The sequence below is a fragment of the Bos grunniens genome, chromosome 10 (genome assembly GCF_055505025.1).
Source record: "Bos grunniens cultivar Pamir isolate PY7600 chromosome 10, Bosgru_T2T1.0, whole genome shotgun sequence".
Taxonomy (NCBI): domain Eukaryota; kingdom Metazoa; phylum Chordata; class Mammalia; order Artiodactyla; family Bovidae; genus Bos; species Bos grunniens.
Window position 1 is genome coordinate 26,793,855 of NC_141174.1, and position 23,718 is coordinate 26,817,572.

The 23,718-nt window shown below is 38.4% G+C and overlaps 2 protein-coding genes across 27 annotated transcripts in view; one reads left to right on the forward strand and one right to left on the reverse strand.

Annotated features, from left to right (window-relative positions):
• ZBTB25 (zinc finger and BTB domain containing 25) overlaps positions 1 to 21,843 on the forward strand; it is a 35,998-nt gene extending 14,155 nt beyond the window's left edge. For 2 of the 26 annotated variants that reach the window (XM_086320291.1, XM_086320299.1), the window contains exon 3: positions 1,961 to 7,923. In XM_086320291.1, the coding sequence (XP_086176417.1) occupies positions 1,961 to 3,095 (1,135 nt within the window). In that variant the 3' untranslated portion in view covers positions 3,096 to 7,923. Of the gene's footprint in view, positions 1 to 1,960; positions 7,924 to 7,966; positions 8,537 to 9,221; positions 10,658 to 12,298; positions 13,317 to 14,939; positions 15,214 to 17,618; positions 20,358 to 21,511 lie in introns of those variants that run through there. The other 24 variants (XR_015134166.1, XR_015134174.1, XM_086320294.1 and 21 more) reach the window with 24 other exon arrangements.
• On the reverse strand, positions 13,956 to 19,674 carry AKAP5 (A-kinase anchoring protein 5). The gene has a single exon (XM_086320309.1). The coding sequence runs from the start codon at positions 19,672 to 19,674 to the stop codon at positions 18,385 to 18,387; it is 1,290 nt and encodes a 429-aa protein (XP_086176435.1). The 3' UTR covers positions 13,956 to 18,384.
• Positions 21,844 to 23,718: the final 1,875 nt, after the last annotated feature.

Below are 23,718 nucleotides of genomic sequence, written 5' to 3' on the forward strand. Positions count from 1 at the left end.
TATATCCACTTCATGATGTTGAGAAAAATAAATGGATTAATAATACTAAAATGTTTGGAACAGAGCTTTGCACTGTTAGCTGCTACTATTAATTGTGTGATGTGTATAGTCGAAGTGCTGCACAAAGTAGACTGGAGTGTCAGCCTTATTTTGGGAGGATTAGAACAGGTTTTACAGAGGTTCTGAATCTTAAAGGATCAGGAGGAGTTTTTCAGATGTTATAGAGGAATGCCAATAATTGCAATTGTAGGCAGAGGAAAAAAATGCAAGAAAAACATATGCAGATATGAACCAGGCTAGCACATTCAAAAAATGGAGTAAATCAGAATGATTGGTATATATGATAAAAAGGGGAGAGGAGATTAGAGTCAGGGACAGGTCATGGGTAGCCTTTTTTGTCACACAAGTTTCCTCTCCAACGTAAGTGTCAGTGTAGAAACTAGATTAGGAATGCTGCTTTCACATCAGCCTCGTTTGAGAGCAGTGAGTTGGTTAGCTCTTGAAGCACCTGTTGTGTACCAGGCACCATGCTAAGCTCAGTTCAGGAGATGCACAGGTAACTGGCCTGCTCTGTGATATTTCTGCTGAGTAACTAAAATTCCTCATTTAAAAGACCTCTGTGCTGATATTAAAAAAAAAAACAACCCTGCCACAGACCATGGCAGTGAGTGGGTCAGAGGTAAGAGTGAAACCCAAGAGGGAATCCTAAAATATCAGGACTAAAGAAATGGATTGCTGGCATACAGACTGCTTTCTGATGTGTTGAGGCAAACTTTCGTTTCAGGGAAGGTAAGTCCATCAACTGATTCCATTGTTCCTTGTTATCCAGCCTTTCCCTCAGGTTCTCTTTATCTTAATTTTAACAGAGTGTCTCCTGATTTCTTGTTACACAATTATTTCCATCTATCTTCTGAATTCTAGATTCATATGTGAAAAATTGGGCTTGAGATTAAAGCTTTTCAAAATTACACTTGTGTTCATTTGTGATCTAAAGAGTAGATATATTAATATATTTGGAAGCCAAAATAAGGTGAGTATGATTAAATTCTATATGGTACCAATTCCAATAAGCCCTTTGCAATTTTTAAATTATTTTTTGTTGTGGCAAAATATATATAAACATAAAATTTGCCATTTTAACCATTTTTAATTGTACAGTTCAAGGGCATGAATCATATCCACAGTGTTGTGTAACTATCACCATTACCTATTTCTAAAACTTTTCATCACCCCAGAAAGAAACTAACCATTACATAATAACCCCTCATCCTCTCCACTCTCAAGTTCTCAGTAACCTCTAATCCATTTTCTGTCTCTGAATTTTCCAAATCTAGATGTTTCTTACAAGTGGCATCATATAAAATTTGTCCTGTTGTATCTGGCTTATTTCATTTAGCATGTTTTCAGGATTCATCCATGTTGTAGTATATATCAGAACCTGATTCCTTTTTATGGCTGAGTAATGTTCCAGTATACATATATACTCCATTTTGTTTCTCCATTCATCTATTGATGGATAGTTGGGTTGTTTTCTGCTTTTGGTTAATGTAAAATGCCATTGGTTTATGGATTTCCATTTGAATCCTTGATTTCAGTTCTTTTGGTTATATACCCAATAGACTGTTAAGTTCCTTAAGGGCAGGGTATCTGTTTTATTTGTTTTTCTACCTCCTGCATGCAATTTAAGTGCATGTCACTTAGGAATCACTAAATGTTGAACTAATCAGACTATCTGTGTTTCTTAACTTTAGGCAGTAGATTGAATAAGTGAAGACTTGGTGCTGGGCCATAAACCTGGTATACAATGAAAATCTGAGCTTTTGTTGTTGTGTTTCATCAAGGCAGATTGTCAAATTAGAAGTTAGGAAGAAACTGCTTTAGCCTAAGACTGTATGCTATTAACTAAAAGGCCAACTGGGTTGTTTCATTCTGTGTGGGTCTGTTTTTTTGTTTTTAACAGTGAATGCATAAAAATACAACCAACTGACATCCAGCCTGACATATTCAGCTATTTGTTGCACATTATGTACACGGGGAAAGGGCCAAAACAGATTGTGGACCATAGTCGTTTGGAGGAAGGGATTCGATTTCTTCACGCCGACTACCTTTCTCACATTGCAACTGAAATGAATCAAGTGTTCTCACCAGAGACTGTGCAGTCCTCAAATTTATATGGCATTCAGATCTCAACGACCCAAAAAACAGCTGTCAAACCAGGGCTGGAGGTCAAGGAAGCTCCTTCCAATAACAATGGAAACAGAGCTGCTGTCCAGGGTGACCACCCCCAGTTGCAGCTCTCTCTTGCTATTGGGCTGGATGATGGCACTGCAGACCAGCAGAGGGCCCATCCTGCCTCCCAGGCCTTGGAGGAACACCAGAAGCCCCCAGTGTCCATCAAGCAGGAGAGATGTGACCCAGAATCTGTGATCTCCCAGAGCCGCCCCTCACCTTCATCAGAGGTGACAGGCCCCACTTTCACCGAAAGCGGTATCAAAATACACTTATGCCATTACTGTGGGGAACGTTTTGATTCCCGTAGTAATCTAAGACAACATCTCCACACCCACGTGTCTGGATCCCTCCCATTTGGTGTCCCTGCTTCCATTCTGGAGAGTAATGACCTTGGTGAAGTGCATCCACTTAATGAAAATAGCGAGGCTCTTGAATGCCGCAGGCTCAGCTCCTTTATTGTCAAGGAGAATGAGCAGCAGCCCGACCTCCCAAACCGGGGTGCCACAGAGCCTTTGCAGATCAGTCAAGTGTCTTTGATCTCCAAAGACACTGAGCCAGTAGAATTAAACTGTAATTTTTCTTTTTCAAGGAAAAGAAAAATCAGCTGTACCATCTGTGGTCATAAGTTTCTCCGAAAGAGCCAATTGCTGGAGCACATGTACACACACAAAGGTAAATCTTATAGGTTTAACCGATGCCAAAGGTTCGGTAATGCATTAGCCCAGAGATTTCCGCCATATTGTGACAGCTGGTCCGACATCCCCCTGAAAAGTTCTCGTTTGTCGCAAGAACAGTTAGATTCGTCCTGTGCCTTAGAGTCAGAACTCACACAAGAAAATGTGGACACTATCCTGGTTGAGTAGCAGTTTCTCCTTCAGAATTTTTATATCAATTCTGAAAAAGGAAATCCACATGTGGTTTTTTATTCATAAATTATTTTCCTCCTCAAGTTCTTTACCATTTATCCATAGTTCTAAGGTTGTATATACTACATCTTTTTATTGTAAAGATATATCGATACATTGCTGCCAAAATGTAACCTTCTAATTAGGGCTGTCTTTTCCTCAGTTAAATCACAATTTAGAAATGAGAAATCAATGTGGAAGTATGGAAGTTTTTTCAGGTTGTAGAATCTGTAAAAGCAAATTGAATATGAAATAAGTGTAATCTTTTTTAAAGAATGTTCTAAACTATCACTTTTGGTTAATGTTCCACATGAATTAAGCCCCTATGAGGATTATTTTAAAATATTTTCTGCCATATAGGAAATTAATAGTTATATTAGTATATAAATATGTTATAATGTATGAAACATTTGTTTGAGGGTATAACTATACCAAATCATGAATAATTTAAAATTACTGTTTATTTGCTAGTTCTGCAACATCTTGCATGCATGTGTGTGCATGCTCAGTCACTCAGTCAGATACTGGGGTTTGATTCTTTGTGACCCCACAGAATGTCTGACTGTGACCCCATGGACTGTAGCCTGCCAGGCTCCTCTGTCCGTTGGATTATCCAGGCAAGAAAACTGAAGTGGGTTGCCATTATGTGATTTTATTTATTTAACATTGAGCATACCTCATTTTCAATAAAAGTATTTTATTTAAAAGAGAGAAAAGGAGAAGAGTCAGAAACACACAAAAACTTAGTAAGATACATACATGTAGGTAAGTGTAGATGCCGCCGGTGTTAAGAGACAGCAGTTCAGACAGATCTGGTGGACTGACACCCTGGTGGTGTTACCTTAATCTAGTGTTTTCTTAAAGAAATTAAGAGCAGTTTGAGATTTTTATGACAAGAGGTTTATATGAGCTTAAGAGGAAAATGGTAGAATGCAAATTATCTTTCTATCCATAGTATCAGAAGATTTTATAGATTGAGTTGATATTAATTTCCTTTTCTTTTTCCCCTTTTTAGCTAAGGAATTTATTTTTTAATATAAATTTATTTATTTTAATTGGAGGCTAATTACTTTGCAATATTGTATTGGTTTTGTCATACATCAACATGAATCCACCACGGGTATACACGTGTTCCCCATCCTGAACCCCCCTCCCAGACATTAATTTTCTAACAAAAACCTGAAAAGGTACCTTTTCAGTGGCACAGTTTTCACTTTTTTTCTGGTACATAAAACCAGCAGAGTAGATACAGTCAGTGTACTAGAACTATGTTTAAAAATCATGACCAGCCTTCCCTCTGTGAGTCAACTTAATTCCCCTTTCTAATAGTGAAACTTACAAAGCTAAAACCCCAGAAAAATTAAAATTGATGGACCGAATGACAGATTCTTCTGCTGTGTGTAGCTGGGAAAAAGCTGGTCAAACTTCACCACAGAGGATAGATCTAAATTGTTTCTGATATATTTAAATTTTAAATACTAGATAGTCAAGAATAACCAAAGAGAGAGGCTTTAGAACACCCTCGTCTTTTTTGTATGTTCCCCTGTTAAATTCTAACTCTCACAAGTATGTTAGTAAATTTAATAAATTTGGTTTCTACAGCTTATAATTTAATTGCATACAAAAACTCTTTAATCTCCCTGATGACTGCACACTTCATAGTTCCTGACATCAGAGTTCCTTAAGTGTCTGAGTTTAGTCAGGAAAGAGCTCAGAGAGAAATCCATCTCATTTTAAGGGTGCAAGGATTTCTCTGAGTTATCAGTGAGTTTAGGTAGATTATGAAGTGGTAAGTTTTTCTTAAGAAGTGAATGAAGAAAACCAATGGGCATTATCTAAGGTGGTTGAACTTCTGTCCTAGAAAAGGATGTGAAGCCTCATGGGGTCAGGATTAACGTGCTAAGAACAAAATCTAAGTAGCTATTGATAGAGAGTCAGTTGTATCAGTCAGTAGTTAAAACAAATGCATTGCTCTTTAGTATCAGAACTTCATATAATCATATTCTTAAATCATTTCAGCAATTATTCAAACTTATGCTGTCCTCAATGACTTCATCACATACGGTGAACACAAATATTAACATTGATTTCATGTATCTTAGGCTATTCTGGATATATTCCCTAGCCTCCTTCAAGTAAAATTTTATTTTTTTTTGTTTAGATAAAAATTTTCATGATTTTTCTGTTCTGTTTCCTTTCCTACTTGGTCAGTCATTAGTCCTTGACACAAAAAGTATGTGTCGCTTAAAGGATGGGATTTAGTGTGCATATGAGTTGTGGATAGGACAGCAGTTCAAGGCAGAGTCTGGATGAGGCAAGAGTTTGCTTTTGGCTGACTGTCCATAATAGACAACATTAACTTAAAGCAGACATTTATCTACTTTGTTGAGTGTTAAGAAAGGAGTGGCTAACTGTATTTTTATTCTTATTCATAAGGTTCTTTTTAATATTAGGAATTCAAAGCAAGTGTTCTTTCCTTCATCTTCATAGTATTCTGTCTGTATTAGGAAGTGGGAAAATGAATACTCCATTTTATAGGAAAAAATCCCCAAACCTGGCTTCCAGAGAGCCAGTGAGTAGTGGTATGGGGAATGATTCCAGTTTTATCTTTTTCATTTGTTCAACAGGAATATTTTAAAAATTATTTTATAATTAATATTGTGCCCTGAGTATTTTTAAAGACATGATTCCTAAGAAAATCTACCTTGTATAAAAAAGTTCCTCCAGCTAAACACTTTAATTTTGACTACATCATTTATAAAATGGAGCTGTTATCTTCGCCATATAGTATAGTCTGCATAATGATTGTCAAACTCTTAAAACTGGAAGTGCTGCGTGCACCTTAGTGTGTCAGGCAAGTACTAAACAGACATTTCCTCTTTGGATCAGCTTAGAGTTTTCCCTTTTTTCTAGGTCCCACAGATAGTTGTTTTCTGGAGGAAAACTGACTGTTGCAGTATTTGTTCTTGTTAGCATATTGTTAAACTCAGTATCTGATAAGTGCAGTCTGCCTTATAAGAAAACCAACATTCTGGATTTATCTCTTGAAATTATTATTTCTTTCTCTGAATTATTATTCACTTTTCCATCTGTAAAGTGTGTGAAAGCAATCCCTACCTCACAGGGGTGTTGTGAGGATTTGTTTTAAAATTGTGGTAAGTTATATCAGAATTATTGATAAAAACCAACCATATAGGGACTTCTCCAGTGGTCCAGTGGTTAAGACTTCACTTCCCAACGCAGGGGGTTCCGGTTCAATCCCTGGTCAGGGAGTTAAGATCCCACATACCTCATGGGTCAAGAAACGAAAACATAAAAACAGAAGCTGTATTGTAATGAATTCAATAAAGACTTAAAAAAACCAACCATATAAAGAAAATTACATTCTGCATTCTTTATGGTTTTAGCTAAACCTTTAACTTTAGTATTCCAACTCATAAATTCTAGAATGTCTTCAGAAGCGGTCATGTACTATTTAATACTCAATAATTAATTGGCAGAATTTTTACTTTTTAGAAATACTCTAGAAACAGCAGAGTTGCTAGAATTCCTATTCTACCTTAGTTTAATCCTAAGTATTTCTCTTTAGCCTTTAACAAGAAAGATAGTAATTCTTTGGCATTATTGGGAATGAAAACTTTCCAAGTTCAATGTTATTGAAAGTTCCCCCAAACATATTTATATATAGGAAAAGGAACAAAAGCAGTTGAGAAAATACCATTTTCATTTCTTTGATGTGCATCATCTAAAAAGTAGATAGAGACAGGGAATAGAGTAGGGATAATAACAGTAATGTATTACGTTCTATCAAAATAGTATTGGAAAAGGCTTCACTTAAAACTGAAGGAAATACTTATTAATCATGGGAAAAGATAGTCTGGAAAATGTATAATTCCATTGATGTTTATTTGCACAGGTGAATTCTTGATATTGTAACTCAGATCCTTGAGAAGTATTTTTTGTCTAATTGAGGTAAAAACTAGGCCGTGTGAAGAAATTTCATAAAGTAACTTGTATCTTTGTATGTTTTAAACTAAATGTAGCTCTGTGGTTTTTTATTATAATTTTTAAATTCCTAAGAATGAAATCTGTAAATTATTATTCTTTGCTGTACTTCTGTATGTGTATGGTTGGACTATCTGAAGACTGGTGAGATTATACAGTCCTTAGCCTGTCTGTCTTAAATGTAAGGAATTACAAACTGTGATTTTTGTCTTCAAGACCTGAAGAATCCTTTGTGCTTCAGTGTGTATCTGTCCACACTTGATTATTTAGTAGATATTGTTCCAGTGCAATTGATGGACTGTCATCAACTCTTCTGTTTTGTGCCAAATAGTCATTTAGTCAGATTAAATCAAATATCAACTTAAAATGCTTTCAAAGAAACTTGGACTTAAAAAATTTAAACCAAAAAAAAAAAAAAGGAAAAGGGAAATTTCCTGGTTGTCCAGTGTTTAGGACTCTGTGCTTTCACTGCTGAGGGCCTGGGCTTGATCCCTGGTTGGGGAACTAAGGTCCCACAACCTATGTGGCACAGGCAAAAAACCCCCAAAACCTGTACAATGAAAAAGGCCCCCTGAAGAAATCTTCAAAGTACTACTAACACATAGTAACATACAATACAAGAGACTGAAATCAATAATATATTGTATGCTTAAACTCTTCCACCTAATGTATTGTGAGTTTGCTTTCAGAAAGTTTTGTATTCTCCATTTGGAATGAAAACAGTGAATTTCATGTATTTTATCATGACAAATAAATTAATGTGGCTTGATCATAAACAAAACTTTTTATTAGCTCAGCTTATAGAATGTGTTCTTATTTTACAGCAGTGTCTGCCAAATGTTGTCTTCCTAGTGTTGAGGTAAGTAGTCTCTGTATCAGGTAACATTTTGGATGTGTGATGCAAAAATGCATCAGTGGGTCCAATTCTTGTCAGCAATAATCTGTGTTAATAGAAAAGCTGTGTCCTCATCAAGTGCTTGTCAGCTGGTATCTCTGGAAAGGTAGTGTCTAGTAATTTCCTGGAAGTTTCTTGCTTTGCTCCTCTCTCTCTTCCCTTTTTACTATCCCTCCAGTAGTGGAATCTGCAACAGCGATTTTTAGCCAGGATGTATTAATTGGGGTTCTCCAGAGAAACAGAACCACACTGTGCGAGTATGTGTATGTGTCTGTGTTTGTGAGAGAGGGAGAAAGGGAGAGAACGAGATTGACTGGTTGATTATAAATAATTGGCTTATGCAAATATGGAGGCCAAGTCCCAAGATCTGCAGGTGGCAGGCTGGAGACCCAGGGAGCGGGTGAGGTAGTTCCAGTCCAAACTTTGCAGCTTGAGACTCATAAAGGCAGGAAAAGCCCACTGTCCCAGCTAATAGGCAGAAGTTCCATTATTCTCAGCAGGGTCAGCCTTTTTGTTCAGTTCAGGCCTTCAGTTGATTGTACGAGGGCTACTCACATGAGAGAGGAAATCTTCACTCAGTCTACTGAGTTAAATGTTAACTCATTCAGAAACAGAGACACGCCCATAATAATGTTTGACCAAATTTCTGGGTATCCCGTGGCCATGTCAAGTTGACACATAAAGTTAATTATCACACTGGGTGATCCCCCCTCACCATGGTGACATTTAGCAGTGTGGAGATATTTGTCACAACCGGGTGGGCTAGAAGAAGGTTGCTGCTGGCATCTAGTGGGTAGATAAATCAGGGGTACTCTGAACATCCTACAGCACAGATTATAGCCCCCACAACAAAGAATTGTCCAGCCAAAATGTCAGTGGTGCCAAGAATTAAATTTCTATTTGTATTAACTTTATCCCATCTTTTCAAAGATAAAAATGTGATTATTAAAAATTGTAGATGTATTAAGCAACAGGACTGTCTAAAATCTACTCATATAATCTTTGAATTAAACAATTGTGTCCCTAATAAGTTCTCTGTGAAATTAAAATGTGATCATAAGTTGTAATTTGTATAAATATTTAATTTGGCCAAAAGGTGGCACCAGTGTACCTTTTAAAAGCCTTTCACATAGCTTTGACTAGGCTGATAAAGGTCCCTCTAGTCAAGGCTATGGTCTTTCCAGTGGTCATGTATGGATGTGAGAGTTGGACTATAAAGAAAGCTGAGCGCCGAAGAATTGATGCTTTTGAACTGTGGTGTTGGAGAAGACTCTTGAGAGTCCCTTGGACTGCAGGGAGATCCAACCAGTCCGTCCTAAAGGAAATCAGCCCTGAATATTCATTGGGAGGACTGATGCTGAAGCTGAAACTCCAATACTTTGGCCACCTGATGCAAAGAACTGACTCATTGGAAAAGACTTTGATGCTGGGAAAGACAGAAGGCAGGAGAAGGGGACAACAGAGGATGAGATGGTTGGATGGCATCACTGACTCAATGGACATGAGTTTCAGCAAACTCCAGGAGATGGTGAAGGACAGGGAAGCCTGGTGTGCTGCATTCCATGGGGTCGCAAAGAGTCGGACATGACTGAGCGACTGAACTGAACTTTATGCTCAAATTTGGCATCACTATTTAATTCAAATTTATTTAGTACTTAGCATCTTTGGGATTTTGTCTCACTTTATAGAGTCAAGATTAATGAGAAGCTTCCTAGCATTCCCTAATATATTAGGTACTGAAATATATTGACATCCTGCTTTGATCAAGATGCTCCCAATTTACCTGTATAGCAGCAGGTAACTTGAAAATATCATTTAGTATGCTTCTTATATCAATAATTTCTAAGGATGCTTGTAAGTCTTTAACATTAAGTGAAAGTGTTAGTTGCTGAGTCATGTATGACTCTTTGCGATCCCATGGAATGCAGAATACCAGGCTCCTCTGTCCATAGAATCCTCTAGGCAAGAACACTGGAGTGGGTTGCCATTTCCTTCTCCAGGGGATCTTCCCAACCCAGGGATCAAACCCGGGTCTCCTGTATAGCAAGCAGATTCTTTACCATTAAGCCTTAGGCATTTTAGTCTCAATCACATTTGTTCCTTTAATCAGGCACCAAACTCAGTTTTTAGTGTTCTGATGGGTTAGTAGATAAATCCAGGGACATATGAGTAAATACTTCCTAGTTTCTTACCTTTTGTTTCTTTCCTTCATATGCACAGCCAGTGAGGTTAGCCTGTATATTATTTTCTGGAACTTACTTTATTTTCAACTGTGATTTAACAACTGACTTTCTAAGGGTGTTCTTTTTCCGTCTTCATTTGCTTCCTTCCAGCCAGTTTCATTCTCTGAGTAGGCTGAGACATTCTCTCATAGAGTTCTTGTGCCTTCCAGTGCTGAGTGAATGCAGGCTACCCTTTCCTCTCCACCGTTTCTGCTTGCAGTAGTGCTATTAATATTATCCTTGGGCTTTGTGCCTCATCACTAAATACTTCTCTTACATTTATTTTACAACTGATTAACCAGCTTGGACAATGAACCTGCTTCCTCCCAGACAAATTCTCTTCCAGTGTTTATTTATATAATGTTGAAATAAAAGATCTTCCTTTAAGCTGCTAGAAATCTTGGTGTCCTTTCATGTCAGAAATCTGAAGGAACAGCAGTGCTATGTGAGGGCTGCTCTGTACAGCAGTCCTGGCTCTCTTGGGAAGTGGAGGAGAAGCTTGTGCAAGAAGGAGGCCTTCGTCATCTGAAGTCACCTGTTGTATGATCTATGTTATTACTCAGTTTCGAGAAGGTTCATGTTAGATTCTTGCGGACCAAACAGGCCCTTGAGGAATGAGATCTTACGAATTTAGCTCTGCCACATTTTTCTGTAAGGGAAGCCATATGGTACTTAGTCCAAACCATATGTAGGTAAGTATCTAATTCTTAAAAAATAGTTTTTTTTTATAACTGGCATTTGTACCAAGTGCCTTGTAGGGAGGAAAATCTAAAGAACCTATGGTGTGGTTCTTTAGGAAAAGAATACAACATTTGCAGAGATAAGAGAAAAGGTTTTGAAATGCAGACCAAAGGTTCCAGTGGAGTGCATCTCAAAAAGATTTTTTTACTGGACCAGTTCTCATTTCCCACACTGCCCTTCTTTTACATATGTGCACACAGTCCATGCTATGAGCTCAGTGGTACCTGTCATCTATCACAGCATTTCAAAATTTGGGAGGAAAGGCATATAAATGGAGAACACCTTTTTTAAATGCTGAACGTCTCCTGTTTCACTGTTAACCACAGTTTTTCAGATTTCTCCAGTTGATGGTTAGCTTCAGACCCACCATGTAGAGCCATGCAAATTATGCACAATAACACTAGGGGGCGCCACTCACCAAATGCATACTTCTGGCGTTAGGCTTGCAGTTTGCACAGCTGTGCGGGGCAGCCCTGTCTTTCCTTATCCTGATTTAGATGTTCAATTTAAGAAGCCCTTATTTTGAATTTCTGCAGCAAGTGACAGTTTTCACTTGTCTAGCCAGGAAATTATATTAAACTAAAATACACAGGTGGTATAAAGAACAATGAAGAAAAAATGAATACTCCCTAGGTGACTCAATCATGTGTTTGTTAAAATTTGTAGAACTGTGCACCTGTAGAACAGGGTGGATTTTACTGTATGTAAATTACACCTTAATGAAGAAAAGATTAAGACCACCCAGATAAATATAGAAAAGTCTTAAAGTTTAATGAGCCATAATGATTATCATTCACTATTAATCCTTCCATGGGTCAGAAGAAAAAAAAAAAACAACCACCATCTAGACATTAAGAGTACAGAGAAAAACTCATGAAACTAAAAAGGTGATTCTGAAATTCACTCAAATCAGACAAATTACTGATGAGGCTGTGGCACATCTGGATAAAAGATCAAAAACTCAGGTGGAGTTTTTCACCTGAATTGAATTGTGAGTGACCAATTATTTTGGCATTTGGTGCATCTCAGCTTTACACAGAGGACAACTAGTCATTCCGATCAGGGAGATAGAAACATGAGTTTCAGTTGACCTGTTTAAAGGAGAGGTGATACTCTGTTTTTATACTACAAATGGCTGTTCCACATGGAACCTCTGCATTGTAGTTTATATATGAAGATATTTGATTGACTTGAGCATACACACCTGTAGCTGCATTAGTCATGACTGTGACTGATCACAGATGTGGTCCAGAAGCCCGCTTGTCACTGTACTGACCAGACCTTCCTGTGACCTGCAGATACCATATGGATTTGGGATTCAAAGGTTTGAGTACAAGTATACAAATGACTGCACCTGCTTTTGTCACTCCTAGACGGAAGAAATGGCCATCCACTCCAGTATTCTTGCCAGGAAAAGTCTATGGATAGAAGAACCTGGTGGGCAATAGTCCATGGAGTTGCCAAGAATGGGATGTGACTGAGCATGCACAAACATCTCTCAGGAGTACAAAATTGGAAGACCTGTTTTTTTGGCCACAGTTATAGCTGAGAAAAGTATAGGAAAAATTTAATCCCAGCCCCAAAATTGCACTGTCATAAAGATCAAGATAGAGCTTCCCAGGTGGTGCTAGTGGTAAAGAACCTGCCTACCAATGCAGGAGATGTAAGAGACGTGGGTTCAGTCCCTGGGTTGGGAAGATCCCCTGGAGAAGGACTTGGCAACCTACTCCAGTATGCTTGCCTGGAGAATCCCGATGGACAGAGGAGCCTGGCAGGCTACAGTCCATAGGGTTGCAAAGAGTTGGAGATGACTGAAGTGACTTAGCATGCATGCAAAGATCAAGATAAGGCCAAAAGTCCTATTTGAGTCTAGCCATGAAACAAATTGTGAAGAAAGTGCATCTAGTCTTGTAAAATGCAGAAACTGCTAGACACTGCTACCATTGCTGTTACGATAAGTTAGAGACAGGTTTAAGTTTAGGAGTTTTCCACCCTAGGAGGCATCCTCCCTTCACCTAGGTTTTTCTTAACTGTTTGTGGTATCTGTGCCCAGCTTTGCTGAGGATTTTCTGTGAATGTATAGTGTGCTCATGTACAGATACATATTTACTCACTCTTTTTCCTAAGTTCAGAAACTTAGCCTCCAATGATCTCAAGCTTCAGGGAAAAAAAGGTATGTACTTCACAAAGTGATTGGGGGCTCCAGACTTAGCATAAAGGGGAGAATTGCCTGTGAGGACAAGTGTTGCAAAAGGTTATGTACTGTTCTCTTAAATTAGAAAGATGTGACTTAATAAAAAATTTTAATTCCACAAAGCGTGAAATATTAAATACCGTATATACAGTGTACATTAACAAGACATTTTACTTCAGAACTAAGTTTAGTTTTAGGACTTTTAAGATGTTATCAACTTTAAATTGATCCCAAGGTTTGAAAAGCACATTCTTTCCTAGAGCCTAATTATTGTCATTGGTCTGTGCTTCAGAAAAACAGGGTTGTCAGTGTTTAGGGAAGAAAACTGGTGTCTTAGTAAACAGAACCTTTGAAACATCCAGCTTTAGCAGGCACCATCTGAATAAGCATTTTTTTGCATCAAGGTTGCTTAGTTATTTGGTAACCATATAGATTATTAACAATGTGTCAGTTAATACAGAAAATACAAGAACAGCAAGAGATGAAAGCAAGTGCACTTCTGTCAGGCTCATAGATGGCATCACAGTCAGAATTGCCCTTTAGGTGGAATTATTTCAGTGAAACTGAATTCAAGTTCATGGTGTTTTCTTTCTCTTTGCTGGAGGTGGGCTCTTTTAGGCATGTCATCATAAAATCTGGCCAACACTCAGCAGAGCAAAACTTTTGGTGGTGCTAACTCAGTTTCCGTCTGTGATCTTTATGGTTTTAGGAAATTAATGTACTATACCATGTTTCTCTTAAAAGACCTGGGTAAATAAACATGAACCAATATCACATTTATTTTATATTAATATTCAGTACATATTATTAATTCAGATTAAAACTTTTTTACAGAGTATTATTTCTTTAATATTTGCATCTGATCCACAGTAATATAGTACTAATTTTAATGAGAAATACAAATTAGAACTTTTGCTTTCATAATAGCTCATCCAATTAACATTTTTACAGACAAAGAACTACTATAAATATGTAACATTGTGCAGGCTTTTTTCCTGCACCTGTTCACAAATCAGAAGGAATATCCTTTAAAACTACTTAGAAACCAAATGCTATCAAGCTGCCCCTGTACTTATATGACCATCTCCCCACACCTGACAACATGAATTCCTCTCTTTGGTCTCCCCCACAGTGCATCACAGTGCTCGTCCCTGTGGCTCTTTCCTTAACCCTGGTCCCAGTTTCAGTTGCTGCTGTTTCCCAGGTTGGGCTTTTCAAGGGCAGAGAGCCTGTCCCCTTTATCAGTGTTTGGGATGTGTCATACCCAAAACATTGAATACATTGAATTCAACCTAAATTTAAGTAGTTGCTTTCTGTTAAATTTTTTGTTAACTAAGGATTACAAAAAAATCTTTTCAAAAATGTACCATAAAATGTACTATATACTGAAAATTCGAATTCTGTATACTAAGAAACTGTAAGTTACACAATAAAACATCACAGGAATTTGAACCTAAAGAACTCTAAACCTTAAATAAAGATCTTTAAAAATGCAGAAAGGGCAGACAGAGAAGTCCACCCCTAATGTATTGAGTATCAGGTGAAATTAAAAAGCAGACTTCACACATCTGAATAAAGTTGACATTAAGAGGATCTCTTCAAACAATAGGATTCTGAAATCTAACAGTTACGTTAAAAATTCTGCTGTAAACTGTCCCCCCCTCAAATTAATTCTTAAACTATAAAAAATAAGGCAACTTGAAGTTAGAAACTTACGGATGAAGTTAACTCTGGATTTTTTGCAGAAGCCAGATTGGACTGGTGCCCTCTCACAATCTGTATTTCTAAAAGCCTTTAGCAGGAAGGTGAGTCACGCATACTGGTGAAATAACGTATTGTCTCAGAAATACATCAATCGAGTGTCTAAGACTTCACTAAATAGTAGACCAATTAAGATCACAAACTTCGTGCTGTCAAATAGATTATCTTCAAAGAAAATTATGCAGACAGTTTTTCTGAAGAACTCTATTTGTGCCACATGCTTATTGTTCTTTGAGGTGGAGGAGGTGGCAGGGAACCTAATTTCTACTTGAATGTTCTTTTGTTTCCTGCTGCCTTTACTTAAATGTTACCAGGGACTATTTTTATACCCTATAAAGTACTTTGAGAAAATGCCAAGTGGCTAGTGCTACACAAAATAGAGAAACTGAATCCCAGCTAATTGATGAATGTTCATTAAAAGCAGCATTTATACCACAGCAAATTTAAAGGAAAATTAATGTTATTAAATTGCATTTTAAGTGATATTTTAATACTATCAAGTGGATGTGAATTGAATAAGAACCTATTTACATTCACTTCATGTCTTACATATAAGGTCAAATTGCTTAAAATAAAAAATATTTTATGAGAGACTCCTAAGTCATCTGATTCTTGATTATTTCTATAAGAGCAAAACAATTTAGATCATCTTAGAATTCACAGTAGTAGAATTTGGCCATGTAGCAGAATAATCAGATTGAGACCAGTGCATTTCTGGATTCCTTTTTCAAACTGGAATCCTACTTACTTAATTCACCAGATATTCTCAATAGAAAAGATGGAGGAGAAACCATTTAAGAATGAATGCAAATAAAGTACACATTTCATCACAAAAACACTCAATTATAATACATTCTAACCAAATATGTATCACACCACAAAGAAAAACAGCAGAAACCTAGGACTACTTAGTCTTAGAAAATATTCATTACACATATTTATCTCACATGTTTTTAAAACTCCCAAATAAATATACCTAAACATTTGAAAATATTTTCAATAACTGGTAAGTGCTATACTTTTTGCTCATTCATGAGAAATTACTAAAAACTTACAATCAAGTATATTAGCTTGAGCCATCCTTGCAGTAAATGAAGGCAGGATTCTTCAAAACTCTGTAAAACGCACCAACTTTAGTCAGTTTTTTTAAAAAAATTGCTCACTTTTAAATATGTAGTTGCTGGTAGCTGTCCAAGTCCATTAGCACCACATATAGTGAATTAAAAAGTATTTTTAGGGAGGATGACTTAGCAGTCTTTCGTTTAAGAGTTATATAATTAAAAGAAATTGATTTCTTGGGTCATGTTTTGAAAGATCCACTTTTCATCTTGCTAAATTGAAGGACTGGTAGTTTCCTTCCCTGCGCTCCCTCCCCGCAAGATTATAAGCATGAAGGGAGGAAAATCTGGGGAAATACTTTTACACTTCAACAAACAATCTTGCTAATAATATCCATTATCTGGTTTAGTTCCAAAGTCACATTCTTCTGCCAGAGGTCTCAATAGGTACTTAAAGGAAGAAACTAGATTCTAAGGGACAAATTAGCACATACTTTCTGTATGCAATCCATAAATAATGCAGGAAGTCACCAGATCGTTTTAAATCATCTAATATACATTCTTTTCTTTAAGAACATACGAATACCTTTAACAAGTACCTTACAACTCAAGTGAAAGTTCTTAGCTATTTCATCTACTTTCAGAGTGACACTGTCACTCAGTAGGGGACTGTACAATGTGAACCCTGACCTGTGAGGTAGGGAAGTGTATTGCAGTCTTATGGCTATTTCACACAAGGAAAGGCTGAAACAATTATTTTTCAAAAAATATGGCAATCACTGAGATCGATGATTTAAATAACTAAATAAAACACTAGCCCTTCTTGCTATATTAAGTTCATTTTTTTGTGTAAGGGATTAGCTGGACTAAGTACTGATGAAAAAGTAAATTTTCAATATTCATGTAAAATGTTTACTGGTGTCTCTCAACACATAGGCACAATGAAAGAATACTACCATTTAAAATATAATGTACTTTAGTAATAACTTTCTACTTTCTATTCAGCTATGTATTTGGCTCATTCTTGAGCAAGCATGAGTAATATTTTCATTAAATTATTGTGATTTCCTAATAAATCACAATCCAACCAGTCCATCTTAGAGGAAATCAGTCCTGAATATTCATTGGAAGGACTGATGTTGAAGCTGAAACTCCAATACTTTGGCCACCTGATGCGAAGAGTTGACTCATTTGAAAAGACCCTGATGCTGGGAAAGATTGAGGGCAGGAGAAGGGGACGACAGAGGATGAGATGGTTAGATGGCATCACCAACTCAATGGACATGAGTTTGAGTAAGTTCCAGGGTTGGTGATGGATAGGGAGGCCTGGCGTGCTGAGTCCATGGGGTCGCAAAGAATCAGACGCGACCGAGCAACTGAACTGAATTGATTGTGATTTCCTAAGACTTTTACTGCCAGGTTGGCTTTGAATCCACTCTCCCCTCTTCAAGGAGAGATTGATGAATATAGTCTCCAGAGATTTAATCTTGCAAGATGAATCCTGTGTCACCTGTGATCACTTGTTACTTGGGAAGTTTGTCTTCTCCTGGATGGAAAATAACATTCCACTTTTTGTTTTTGTTGTTGCTTTTTTTTTTTTTTTAGGTTTTCAGCAGGTGGTCTTGCACAAGTGGATTTACACAGGTCTTTCTGGGGTAGAAGAAAGATGGAGAGGGAAAATGCACTCCCTGTATCCACACCTTTGCACTTGGTAATTACTTGCCTGTTTGAAGTAGTTTGTGAATGGCTTTTGTAAGGAACTTGAGCAAGACTAGAAAACCACTCATGTTTAATCAAACTATATACATATATATTTTGGTTTGCAGTATTGTTTTGAGGTAAGGCTACTGCCTAGGAGTGTAAGTCCTAGGCAGTAGTCTTACTACTATAAATCACACATTCACAAAAACAGTTCACCATATTCATCATTTCAAATAACATAAAAGTGCACTGTAAAAAAAAAGTTGTTGAAAACAGAATGCGATATTAACCTATACACAGTGTTGAACTATCAAAAGGAAACCAGGCTTTGTGACATCAGAGGACATGAAAGAGCTTATGGCATACTGCAAGTATTCATTAAATGTATCTTCTCCCAAGCACTCTAATCTCCAGAAACCATTTTAGCAACTCCCCTGATGTCACTTTTCATTGCAATTTGTACTGACTTCCTCCAATCCAGAAATGGCTGCATTTCAGTGGTAGGGAGGGTTTTATAACTTGATTCATTCTTTAGCACTTGACTTCTAGGTTGGAATTGTGTTGGGTTAAATTCCAGATGCTAAATCTCTCATTTGTTGCTGAAAAAAGAAATGCCACGAATATGTAAAATAATTAACTATTAAGCTTTTGTTTTTCCCTCCCATGATCGTCACTGTAGACGATTGTTTATTGTATTATCATCAGAGGCCATTTCATTAACAAGCTGTTCTATAGACAACTGGATAGCATTCTTGACAAGAGAAGAAGCTGTTTCTATTAAGAGTGTTTCATATTGTTCCGAAGTTCTACCCTCAAAACCACTGTCATTAGCAAAAACCCCTACTTGCTCATTTTCAATTGAAATTAAGAATGGCTTAGGGACATTTTTAGATTTCTTAACATCAAATTCACTGATTTCAGTGTCTGTGATAATAATAGCAATTGGCTCCATTCTTTTGCTTTCTTCTGGTTTGGGTTTTTCTGCAGTGATCTCATTTTCTTGAAAATCCAATTCCTGGCTCAATTCAGTATCTTTTGGCTTACTCTCCTCAACAACAATCTCTCTACTTTCATGCTCCTTCCAATCTGGTCCACTTTCTAGGACACCATTTCTGGCTTCTTCCAGAATTTGTTGATCTGGGACTGCAGATGAGGGAGGAACTTCAGAACCCACTGGGAGCTCCTGTTCTGTGTCCGAAGCTTCCAATGGGCTCACGTGCTGAGGTTGAATGCTTTGTTTTTCCTCAAGCATTTCAGTATCTTTTTCAAGGATTAGAGTTCCTGTTTGAATAGCAGAATGACCCATATCTAACTCAAGTTCTACTGAAATCACTTTCTCTCCAGGAGAAGTTATGCTGTTGTTCACATTTGATTCACAGACCTCATCGTCCCCTTTCTGTGAGACATCTTCCCTTACATCCTGGGGCGACTTGCTCTTTGTTGCCTGGTCATCTGATTGGGTCTGAGTTTTTGTAACCAGATTTTCAGCCTCTTGGACTTTGACACTGCGGTCTGAGTCTTCTATGATTTTGGAGTGATTACTTCTTTTCTCTCCTTTTGAGAATTTTATGCAGGGAATCTTGAGTCTGGATTTTGCCTTTTTCTTAGAAGGATTAGCATCCTCAGCATTGATTTCAGATTGCAGTTTAGCCTTAAAGGGCTTTTGCTGCTTTGAAGACTCTGACCTTTTCCTGCGTGTTACAAGGCGTTTGATTGAGTCCCAGGCCCCGCCAGGGCGCTGTGGCTGATCAGAAGCTCGTCGTGCTTCTGGAGGACACTTCTTTGCTGCATCAGCAGCTTTAGAGCTGGCTTTGGGCTTCATTGCTTTGGCTGCTTTTTTTCTTCTCTTGAAGCAGAGCATCGATGCTTTTTCCTCCTGCCTCTCATCCTGAGGTCTAACTTCTGCTGATCTCGTCTCATCCTTGCTTTCTACTTGTATTTCAGAAACTGTGATCTCCATTTTCACATTACACTTTTCTTCCTCTAGAAAACTATATCGTCTCTTCCTTAGCAGTCTATTATGACAAAAAAGTGGGCAAAAATATCACACCGAGTAAAATTTCTTCCAGATGTAATCATTCCTTTCGTCTTACTCCATATGGTCATTTTAGGTGGTTTCTCCAGTTATACAAATGCATACATTCTCTATTGTAATTTCGATAATTTCTTCATGAAAGCCCTTTTACTGGATAGATTTTTGTTTTATTTAAGGAGCAACCTGATAAGAGAAAAGAGGGATATTTTATTTCACCATCAGTCTATTGTTTTCTATAGAGACTATTTCAGTTGAATGCATATGATTCTACCTGGCATATTTCCCACATACTAATTTACTGAAATGACTGGAGAATAAAAGTTGGGGTTTATTTTTGCCCTATCCAAAAGACTTCATTGTGAATTTATTTTACTCTTTTTTTTTGTTGTTGTTAAAACTTCATTTTGGATTACTCTGTAGATCTGTTATTTTATCAGTTCTGGAGTTGTGCTGTTTCTATGAATTGTTTATGTAATTCTCTGAATTGCAAATTAAGAAACAAAAATCACCATCACCACCAAAAACAATAAAAAACAATGAAGAGCAGGGTGATAAGCAAGCTAATGTAATTTTTTATTACATGCAATAAAGAGTTCTGAAGTTGCAAAGATCTTAGAGATTATTTGAGATTATTCAAGTCAAGCCAGGTGAAAAAACTGAACTCCAGTGTGGGCAGCTGGCCTGTTGAAGGTCTCAGTTAGATGAAGTCAGAGCCAGAGTTAGAACTGAAGACTTTGACTCTCTAATGTTCTTTCCAGTATACCATAAGGTTTCTGTTCTAAAAATGTATGTTCCATGAAGGAGGTGCTACTTTTCATACATGCTCGTGGGAAATTTAACATTACTGTCATTCTCTACTTGTAAATTTGTTTGTATAATTTTAACATTTTTTTCTAAGTATCTGCTGTTCAAACATTTTCTATAATGAGCACATAGTTGAAGGTCAGAGTGAATGATGATAAAACAGTTGACATTTATTGAGCAATTCCTATGTATTAGGAAGTGCTAAGCACTTTTATATACATCTCTAATCCTCCCACATTAGAGGAGGTGGTGCTATCACCATCTACAGATGAAGAAATCTAGGCCTAGATAGGTTAAGTAACTTGCTCTAGATTATACGGCTAGTTGATAACAGAGCTCAGATTCAACCCAAGATTGCCTGTTTTCAAAGCTTGTCCTCTGAAACTGGGCTTTAAGAGTTTCATCAGAAAAATGAATTGTTTGGAGATCCTAATCTGCACTAGACTCACTAGTCAAAAAATTTTAAAACTGCTTAATGGTCATGTAACCATAATGTAACCCATCGACTCATAACTGAACCAAGACTCAGAATGAGTTCTTGCTATTTTAAAATCAAGCTTTTGAAATTCTTTGTATTTTATTATCTTGGCTCTGGAACTAATCTGAAAGCCAAAAATAAGTTGATAAGATATGCAATTTGCAAACTAATTAGTGACATAAATATAAAGGTATATTTTAAAATCAATCCACAGAGTGGTATGAGGGTACCAATGAACAGAGATGTGAGGTGGTCACCTAACAAAAATCCTATGAATTTTAGATGGATGTCCTAAAATAAGCAAAGGGACTCTTTCTTTGTACTGTTTTTTGTTTGTTTTTTAATGTAAATCCTTCACTGTTGAAGGTTTATTTGGGTAGCCCTTGATTCCATGAACCATAGAAGGAACTGGAACTCTGAAAATCAGTTCATCATCTAAGTAAATATCCTCTTAGGTTGAGTCTTTTTTTTTTTTTTTAGGTTGAGTCTTATATACTCCATTCCTCTGACAGAAAGACAGTCATCCTACAACAATGACGAAACTAAAATATGAACATTTTTACAATGTCCCTCCTCATATGCTTCCAAACACAAGAACCACAGCTGATTATAGCTCTTTAAATCCCCTCCCTTCTTGTGAATTCTCAGCGCCTGAGAGTTTTTATTAACCAGAGGATGTAGAGCCAATAGAAATATCGAAATTAGACCATGTTTAGAAATGTATCATTTGAAATTATCCTAGATTGCCCAAAGACAACTGTTTGAGAAGCTCACTTGAATGTATATCAGATGAAGAAATACAACAAATATCCAAATAAAACCTAACTGAAATGGGGAAGGTGCAGGGCAGCGACACTAAAACTTTGCATAACACTAAGCTGCAACTGATTCGTCCTTAACCTGCGCAGATGGTTTTATCGCCTCGGCAATCTTAAAGTCCCTGTTATAATTTCCTGATAGAACCGCAAGTTTACTGCCACAGAAAATACCCCTCCCCATATTCCCGTGAGCAGAGAAGCAGCCGCTCTCTGGGGAAAGTAGTGAGTCTCTCCCATCTCCCGGTGCTGACGGCGAAGCTTCCTCCTGGAGGAAGGCGTCTCTCCTTCGCCTAGATTGTGCCTTTGGCAGGAGCCAGAGCGCAGGAGAAAGTACTCAAAAAGGAAAATGCTGGGGCGTGGAACAGGTAACCCAGCTTCAAGTTCTCTGCACAATGATAATGGCCAGGATCCCCACACCATATTTCCCCCGAAAAGGGCAAGGAATGAAAAGCTATCAGCAACACCTGCTCCTAGGAGGAGATGTAACACGAAGAGGTGGGCGGATAGAGCCAATGAGGGTCGCTCTGGCTGGAGATGTCTGCGGACAAATGACCTTCCTGATTCTCACCCTGGCCGCCTTGGGTGGTCCAGCGGGCACCTCCCGCCTACTCTGCCGCACAGGCGATCAGCGGACCGGACACCTGCCCGCACCCTCTGCCCCGCAACCTCCTCGCCTTCCTCACTTACCGCGGGGTCCCTGGCCGACGCAGAGCTGGACGCCGGGGCACGCGGAAGCCACGGTCGCACCGGGAGCCAGCAGCCCTCTGCAGAGGGACCGCAGCCCCGCGGCGCCCCCTCCCCAGAGCGCGGGGACCGACAGGCGGCGGCACCAATGCGCGCGGAGGGGGCGGGCGCGGGGCGGGGCCGGGCTGGGGGCGGTGGGGCGGTGAGGGTAGCAGATCCAGAGGTCTCTCCATCTAGCAGCTCGCCCGGCCGCTGAGACGCCGACCGTCGCGCTTCCAGCCTGGCGGCAATCCCCGCCGCGCGACCTCACTGGGGCCAACGAGAGCGAGCCGGCAGATGGGGAAGGGACCCGGGTCAAAAGCCTCCTCTATTTTTTTCTCAGAGCAAAGTAGTTAAATCCAATTTTGAATGACACGCATCCCATTATAAATCCCCGCACTGAATATTTAAGTCACAGCATACAGCACATTTTAAAAGTAGGATTCAAAACTTTGCAGTGAACCTTGTTTGGAGAGAAAATGACATGTGAATTGAGAGAGAAAGAGAGAGAAAAACAAAACAAAACAAAAACCTCATTACACCCAAACCCACTCCTGGGAAAGTTTTGGATATCAAGGTTCACGGCCAAAGGGTTTCAGAACCTCAAGACATAGTAGGCTCTTCTCTCCCTAAGTGTCTAGATGTGATGTGAAGTCGCTCAGTCGTGTCTGACTCTTTGCGACCCCATGGACACCAGGCTCCTCCGTCCATGGGATTTTCTAGGCAAGAGTATTGGAGTGAGTTGCCTTTTCCTTCTGCAGGGAACTTCCTGACCCAGGGATTAAACCCAGGTCTCCTGCATTGTAGACAGACGCTTTACCGTCTGAGCCACCAGGGAAGTCAGTGCTTAGAAGGCGGGTAGAAATGATCCAATCTGTGTGCTGAACGCAGTTCAGAACGCAGGAACCCGGCTTCACCCATCCTTTATACCTTGTATAGATTTCCAAGATTAAGTGGCTTACAAGTTACCCGTGTTTCCCTTCAGTATGTTCCTAGGTGTCTGCTTAACCTTGTCCCTCTCAGTTAAGTGGAGGGTGGAGAACTGGAGCCCTGTTCCTCACAACTCCAGTCCTGATCAGAGCAAGGGTACTGGCATTATCTACTCTCCTGCCTGACTGGAGGGTAGATTCAGTTTAGCTGTTGTGT